The sequence below is a fragment of the Camellia sinensis genome, chromosome 12 (genome assembly GCF_055761805.1).
Source record: "Camellia sinensis isolate YWXY chromosome 12, ASM5576180v1, whole genome shotgun sequence".
Classification (NCBI taxonomy): domain Eukaryota; kingdom Viridiplantae; phylum Streptophyta; class Magnoliopsida; order Ericales; family Theaceae; genus Camellia; species Camellia sinensis.
This window is the reverse complement of record NC_138972.1, coordinates 142,175,767-142,183,980: the sequence shown is the minus strand read 5'-3', so window position 1 is coordinate 142,183,980 and position 8,214 is coordinate 142,175,767. Positions and strand designations below refer to the sequence as shown.

Here is an 8,214-nt window from a genome sequence, read left to right as displayed (position 1 = left end):
CATATATATAGTAAGATTAATTATATTTACATATTAAGAATGATGGATATTACTTTTATATTGAGATTTTTTCACAAAATTTTCATACATAAAAACATAATTTGTTCTAGTCACTTTATTTTCAATAAAACAAGCACTATTGTTTTCTTACATTTAAAAATGCCCTTGACATTTTATTATAAATATTATTTTTGTTTAAAATTTTATTTATATATATATATACGTATAAAAAAAATAAAAAAAATCCAGGGGGCACGTGCCCCTTGGTCACCACATGGCTCCGCTACTGCCCATAGTTGTTTTTGATTAGAAGATTTGAGAAGAGATTTAGAAAGAAAAAAAGAAAAGGTAGGTAAAATATAAATAAAATATATCTACATTTCACATAATTTTACGCATCTTTTCCCTTTTTCTTTTCAAATTCCTTCTAAAATCTCCCAACTGAATACATCCAAATCCCCCCACTGTTGTGATCTGCTGTGCCTAAAACAGCACAGTTTTTTTTTTTAAATTCTGAAAAAAGCCAGAACTCTGGAGAGAGAGAGAGAGAGATGAACAATGGAACATGAAACACAATTTCAACCTCTTGTTTTTTCCAGATCCGGTTAGCAAAATGTGCTGTTTTCATGTTCCATACTCAAACCAAAATTCAAACCCACATGTTACATACTCAAATCAAAATTCAAATCCATAGTATATGAAATTCTACAAACTCAAAACAATTCACACAAACATGTTTTTGTATAGGTATGAGATCTTAAATTTGAGTAATCCAAACATAACCCTAAAAACACAATACATCAAAATTCAAAACCTCCTTCACTTGTCAACCTATGTGGAAGTGGCTTTGATTAGCGTCTTGGTGTTCATGACAAGTTCATCAATTAGGGCACCAATCTCATCCTGAGAAGGAAGATTTGACGAATGACTTGCTTTCCCCTTGAAAAACTTGCCGACATTAGAGTATTTTGACTATCATCGTAAGAAATGCCACTGCCCATTCCATAGCCAAACCTCATCCCGACTCCATGGGAGCGGGGTCACTGCTGTGCAGTGTTCCCTGCTGTGCGGTTTCAGTCTTTTTTTTTTTTTTTTTCTTTTGACGTGATAAATTGCAAGAAAATAACTCATAAAACGCTGCCATTTTATTAACACAGCAGGAACAGCAGTGAGGAATCACAGCAGTGACCCCTCATCCCGACTCCACGTCCAACTCCAAGCTGTAAGCCGCAGATTCCGGGACTGAATCCAGTGCCGCCAATGAGGCCAATGTCGAGGCCGACACCACAGCTGGTGCCGATTCTAAAGGCAGGTCCTAGCTTCCCTAATTACTTCAATTTTATCACTTGAAGCCTTCATAGCAAACCCTTGTCTTTGTTTCCTGCTCCGATGTTTATCTCTCTTCCCTCTCGAACAAAAAAAAAAAGAAGTTGAAACTGTGCTGTTTTAGGCACAGCAGGATCATAGCAGTGGAGGGTCACAGCAATGACCCCGGATCCTTCAGGGAGTTAGTGAAAAGATTATGATACACGTTCTTATAATTAAACAAAAAAATAATATAACTTCACACTTTGTGAGTCATAACCAAAAAAAAAAAGATCACAACCAAACACTATATGAGGCATAACCAAACTTAAAAAAATTGACATAATTAGGGATGGATATGGTACACCTCTTTCAAGGGGTGTATATAGTAAAATTTCCCTATTAGAACTCAGGTTGAATAATATAACAAGGATGTGCATGAAATGATGATGAAGTTGTATATGATGAGATTTATACCCAAAAACGTGAAAAATCGAGTGTGTAGTGTGGATTCTAAATTAGTGCGGTTGCAAGTATACCTAGAATGAATATGTTCTACACATTTTATTTTCTGTCATTTTTTTTCCAAGTGTAGCATTTTAAAACCTACAAATCAAGTAATGTTCTACATTTTAAAACCAGCAATTCATCAATCTCTTGATCTCTATGGGTTGTTCACCCCTTATTCAACATCAGTGATTATACCCAACAACAAAGTATATCTGGATCTCTGCAATTCAAGTCATGCCCCATAACAACACAGTATCATTGACTCTATTATCCAAAACATGTAGTTCATTTCTAGCTAATTACAAAGTAACTTGGAAAACAAAACAGTTGTGATTTACAAAAAAATGAAAAAAAGTATCGTCTGTGTTTCCTAAATCGCTCCGGACTTAGGGAGCAAGCAAATCATATCTTTGGTAAGAGCAGCAATTTTCAGATTCTCCGTCTCTCAATTCTGTTGTGCACTATACACTATATTCGTCACTTGCTATTAAGCCGAAAGCAATGAGCAGCAAAAACATTTCTGCAAAATCTGATGTTTTGTAGCACAATGCTATTGTTTATCAACCTCTTGTAGTCTGAAAACTCCAAGTTAATTGCATTTCTCACCAATTATATTGAAAATATCAGTGACAAAAGCACTCTCCACAAAGCATCTCTCACCATTCCACCTAAGGGAAAGCAAATAAATGCAGCAAAATATCAGGTGAACACCTTCCCAATGCTGAATATTTTAATACAAATTGATGATGATCTAAATCCAAATGCAATAGCCAAGTCAATGTAATGAAAAATGGCATATCGATTAGTTTCTTTCAGCCTCATTTTCATAGCAATTAAAATTTATCAAATGTGAAGAATGTTCTCATCTTTCATAATTGAGAAGGCAACAATACATCCTACAAATAGATTAAATTTTCTGTTAGCATCATGAATATCAAACATGCAACGTAGATCATATGGCTCTCCACAATAGAAGGCATTCTTCGTTTTGGGTAATATTTGGTTGATCAGTGTACATCCAATGTGAAGTTTACAAGTGTAGTGAAAAGTTTCAAATCATGAACATTGGAGGAGGCAATTCTTTAATTTCTGGCGTTCACATGGCATGAGTTTTCAATGCTGCAAAGATCTATAAATGACGTGAAAAAGTCAACGCTAACTTCTTCAGTGTTGATGTGATTATGTGGGAAGTTGGATAATTAAGAAGCTGAATACAGTATAATCTAATGATACTACATTCAAAAGTTGATTTTGATGATTTCTAAAAAAAGATGAGAATTAAACAACCTTATTATGAAGAGTGGGGGTTGGAGTTCTTGTCCTAACATACCAGGCTCTCTCTCTCTCTCTCTCTCTCTCTCTCTCTCTCTCTCTTCATTTTTTCCCTCATAAAACAAGTGCAGCATGAGAATGAAAACTTGTCATTACTTCATAGGAAGAGTTTATTCGAAGTAATGTAGCAGATTAGGAATAAGTAAAAATGCAGTATTTCTAGAGATAAACTGTCGGTGATTTCTTAAAAGGAAGTGTCATTGTCTAGTGCAAGAAGATCAAAAGCAACAACCACATTTGTTGCGAAAGGTTTCCCTTATAAGTTGAATTTTTAATATTTATGTTATGGCTCTACTCTTTCTTAAATGAGATCAAGCTTAGTAGAGCATTGAATGGACCTCTAGTACTTATTAGATGGCTAGGCTTTCTTAGGTAAGACAAATAAACGTACACGACAAACTAAAAAAATGAACAAACAAGGGACATATTGAATTAGTCTACCAGGAATGGGGACTAAGCACTGTTTCTGAACATGCAAAAAGTTCAGAGGGCGTTCGAAATCAATACGAACACTTCCCACCCAGACCTATCTACCCTATGTATTCAAGGGGGAGCCTGCAACTGAAAAAGACCTGGTTCCACACATATAAGACAAGCAGAAGGTATGGGATGGCCAGTTCACCAACAAAAGTGAATTTGATCCTAACAAGGTGCGGTTGCAAGTTCATAGGGAACCAAGACTGATAGTTTAGACAATGGTATTACCTGAGGCCGATTGTCTTGATGTGCAATAGAGAGCTCCTCACAAAAAAAATAATTTTAGTACTTATTCTTCACCCATGTGGAATTTCAGGAAGAATGGAACAACATTCCTTGTGGTCACTCTGTCTAAATACTTTATATTAGAAAAAGTACAAAAAACAAATCAATGCAGGGAAATTTAATCTACCATTGTTTTACAGGAAAGAACTTCATATTTAATCTAGAAAATAGTTCCAGGGGAGGGAGAAAGAAAAGGATATAAAAGAAGACCTTTTCTGGCACTCTCTAATTGAAGAAAATTCAACTAAACTTTTTTTTTTTTGATAAGTAGAATATTCAACTAAACTTCACCAATGCCATGTTTGGATCTTGGATTTGTAGAGGAAAAAGACAAGGGAAGAGATAGGAAAAGAGAATCAAGTGAAAGAAGTTAAATCCATTTCCCTATTATTTTCCTTTCCTTTGATAAATTCAAGATCCAAATGAGTACACTACTTGCTAAAAGTATAAGGGTATACCGCAAAAACTAGAGCATATAATTTAACTGAGCCAAGATATATTGATCAAATGGGAAGAAAAGTGCAATGCATAATACCAATTCATACTAGCACCTTCCCAGTTCATATTTTCACTGCAATTTTCAAAAGCATCCATTATGAAAGGAATTTACACAAGAAAAATGAATAACTATAAAGCTACATTGTAATGTTCAATCTCTAATAATCAATAACCTGTATTTTCAAATGCTTATGTCACTCTGCCCATTTACCCCATAAAAAGGAAGCAACATCAATACACACACCAAATAAGAAAGAACTTACTATGGTGACAAATCCATGTCAAGCGAGCTAATCAGTGCATCACCACCAGGACTATCCTCAATGTCTGAGTTGAAAAAGCTCAAAGACTCGTGAATTCCCTCGGATTGATCCCCTTCATAACCCTCCACGGAGGGCTTCAATTTCTGCCTAAAAAATCTCAATTGGTCTTCCAAAAGACCCCTCTCTGATTCGTGCTTCATTACAATCCATCTTAATGAATGGATCACTTCTTGATCACGGAGTTGCTTTTCCTCGGTCAATCTCCGGTACTGATTGGCCTCCATTTCAATCAAGCTCTTGTCATTTTGAAGTTTTAAAATCATTGCCATTGCCTCCTCAGCAGCAGTCGCAGCTGCTAACCTCTCATTCTCGAGTTCCAAATAAGCAGCATTAGCTCTTTGCCTCTCAATCCTCACCAATTTTCTCAATGCCATGACATCAACTTCTTCATCTTCCTCATGACATTCTTGTTCATCACTGTCATCACCATATTCCTCATTTGAAGCTTTGAAATCACCATTTCCATTTGCAATTTTTGGAGTTTCCTCCAATTCACTTTCCAAACTTTCCAAAAGTGAAATCCTTGTGTTGCATTTCTTATTAACACATTTTTTCGAACAAAATCCATTTCTCAAATCACCTGATTTCTCTCCAAAATAATCATTTAAAACAATATTTGCTTTGACATCACCATTTCCATTTGCAACATCTCGAGTTTCCCCCAATTGTCCCATCATGGTCTCCAATAGTGAAATCTTTGGGTTATTGCATTTCCCATCATCTATACAAATTTTTGAACAAAACCCATTTCTTAAATCACTTGATTTCCCTCTAAAATTAAAATGGTACCCAAATTGCAGTACCTTAAATCCTAAACTGAATAGCAAAAAAATACCAAGCACATTGAACAACTGCCTAAAACACCCAAATACGAAAAACCCACCTCCAAAATCACTGTTCCGAGTAAAAAATGAAACACAATCCATAAAGAGAAACCCCAAAATATATTCCAAAAATCTCTTATAAAAATCAACAACAGAGCAAACAATCAGTAGCAAACAAAAGTGACCCAAAATCCGCATGAGTCTTCAGTCCAAGTTTGAATCACCAAACTCAACATCACACACATAAACCTATTGAACCGATCACCACAAATATATGTTTATGAATGTATCTCTGTTCTGTAGACTGTAACCCACTAGACAAAGGATGAGATAAAAAGAAGTATGGAAAGACTGACCTTGTTAGACTGAAGAGCGAGAGAGAGAGCGAGAGAGAGCGAGAGAGAGTGGTGGATTGGGGAGCGAGAAGAGAGGCGTGAAGTTCGAGGCAAACGCGTTATCAGAGTCAGAGCAATGGTGAGTGGGATGAGAGAGATGGCTCTGAAAATGCCGTTTGAGAGGGAAGGGCAACGCTGGAAAGAGTGTAATAATATGTGGGGGCAGTTTGGTAGTTTTGAAACTTGTAGAAGATTCTGTCCGATTGTGATTTTGACTGATGTTCCCTCGCTCCACGAGGACATGTGTCATTTTATGGCAGCGCGTGGAAAATCTTCTGATTCGCCTTTATTTTATTTAGAATAATGTTTGAGGGCCCGAAATTAGTGGCTCGAATTTGGCTCAAAACCCAAAACGACGTCGTTTTGGGTTTTAATTTTTTTTTTCTCTTCTTCCTCTTCTTTCTTTTCTTCTTCTTCTTCGTTTTGAACCTGAGAAGCAGAGGTGAGAGAGAGAAACAGAGGGGAGAGGTGGGAGCTCGTCATCGTTCGTCGGCCAATCGTCGTAGCTCGTCGGTCATCGACCGATCGTCGCCTCTGCCTCCGCCTCTGCCACTGCCTCCGCCCGCCTCCACCTCCGCCTCCGCCTCCGCCTCCAGCCCAATTTTTAGGGCCCCCTCCAGTTCTGCTTCTCCTTCTCTTCTTCCTCATTCTCTTCTTCTTCTTCTTCTTCTTCTTCTTCTTCTTCTTCTTCCTCCTCCTTCTCAAATTCGAGCCAAATTTGGCTCAAAACCCTTTCGGGCTCTGTAGCACAGTTGAAGCGACACTCATAGCTATCTCTAGCGCCTCTGGCTTTAAACCCAAACTTGTCATACATGCAGTGGATATAAAAGAATGCGAAGCTCCAGAATCAAACAATACTTTAACCCAAGAATTCATAAGGATTAACATACCTTGAATCACTGATGGGTTATCAACATCTTCTTCTTCTTGGAGAGCATACATTCTCCCTACTGCTTGTTGGTTAGTCTCTCCTGGTTTCTTCCCATTTCCAGCTCCTTATGGCTGTGTTCTTGGTCGGCCTGCATTCCTAGAGGCTTGTGGCTGCCCCTTGTTGGTCTGAGTATTTTGAGTAGGCTTAGAACTTAGCCCAGGTTGGTATTTGTTGTATTGTTGTGCCCCTCGCTGATCCATAAAATACTCTCCACCTTGAGGACACTCACTTCGACGATGCCCCTGTTGACCACATCTGAAACATCTTCCTTTCCACTCATTTACAAAGCTTCCTCCTAGCTGGTTTCCTCGATTCTGCCTTTGTTGCTGTTGCATTCCTCCGGCATAAGGTGCTGGTGTAGGATGGTTTCTGGTGTTGCGGACTGGGCCTCCTTCGCATGGTTGGTTGTTGTTCCTTGATCGCTGATTCCGAATGCGTTCGGAATCTGCTAACTCTCATTCCACAATTAAAGCTCGATCCATCATTTGGGCATAGGTGGAGAGTTGTACTGCGATCAATCTTCCTTTAATGTCTGTGTCCAAACCCCATTCAAATCGCCTAACCTTATCCCCTTCATTTGCTATTATGGCTGAAGCATACCGTGAGAGAGCTTCAAAACGGTTCGCATATTGAGCGACTGACATTTTTCCTTGTTTTAGTTGGAGGAACTCTTGAATCATTTCTTGCCTTAGCGAGTTAGGAAAATACTTTTCCATGAACAGATCTTCGAACTGTCTCCAAGTTAATGTCTCTACTTGTCGAGTACCCTTGATCATTTCCCACCAATGATCTGCTTCCCCTTCCATTTGAAATGCCGCCATGGTCACTCTATCTTGTTCATTTCGGATGTCGGAAGTATCTAGCAACTTCTTAATTTGTCTTAACCAAGCTTCAGCTTCATGGGGGTTTGGTCCACCAAGGAATTTGTGGGGACGTAGCTTTTCAAATTTTGCTATCATCTCCGATTTGTTTTGATCTTGGTTTCGGGGTGGTATATTGCCTACCCTATCAGCAATCGCAAGTATAATTTGAGCGACATCGCCATCAGGCACTCCATCACCATTACCGTTGTTATTATTTCTTGTTCGTCCAGCCATTCTGCCTGATGGGATTTTCTTGTGATTTATTCATTTATTTATTATCATTATTATTATTATACTTATGTGCAAGGATAATAATAATAAAAAAAAAGACTTCATTAATTAGATTAGATAAGCTACAATTAGCAAAATACAAATAAAACAAAGGAAAAGATTAAATAACATACTATGGGCAAGAGATAGCCCCTACAATCCGAGTTAACTCCTACACTCACAATTCTAAACTAGGCAACT

General features: G+C 37.8%; 2 protein-coding genes across 2 annotated transcripts; both read right to left on the bottom strand.

Moving 5' to 3' along the window:
• Positions 1 to 1,935: 1,935 nt before the first annotated feature.
• On the bottom strand, positions 1,936 to 6,174 carry LOC114309313 (protein FLOURY 1-like). Its single transcript, XM_082900034.1, has 2 exons — positions 4,671 to 6,174; positions 1,936 to 2,483 (listed from the first exon to the last, which is right to left on the bottom strand). Coding segments are annotated over exons 1-2 (1,083 nt in total). The 5' UTR covers positions 5,753 to 6,174; the 3' UTR covers positions 1,936 to 2,482.
• Positions 6,175 to 7,335: 1,161 nt separating this feature from the next.
• LOC145803947 (uncharacterized) lies at positions 7,336 to 7,977 on the bottom strand. The gene has a single exon (XM_082897328.1). The coding sequence runs from the start codon at positions 7,975 to 7,977 to the stop codon at positions 7,336 to 7,338; it is 642 nt and encodes a 213-aa protein (XP_082753454.1).
• Between the last annotated feature and the right edge of the window lie 237 nt (positions 7,978 to 8,214).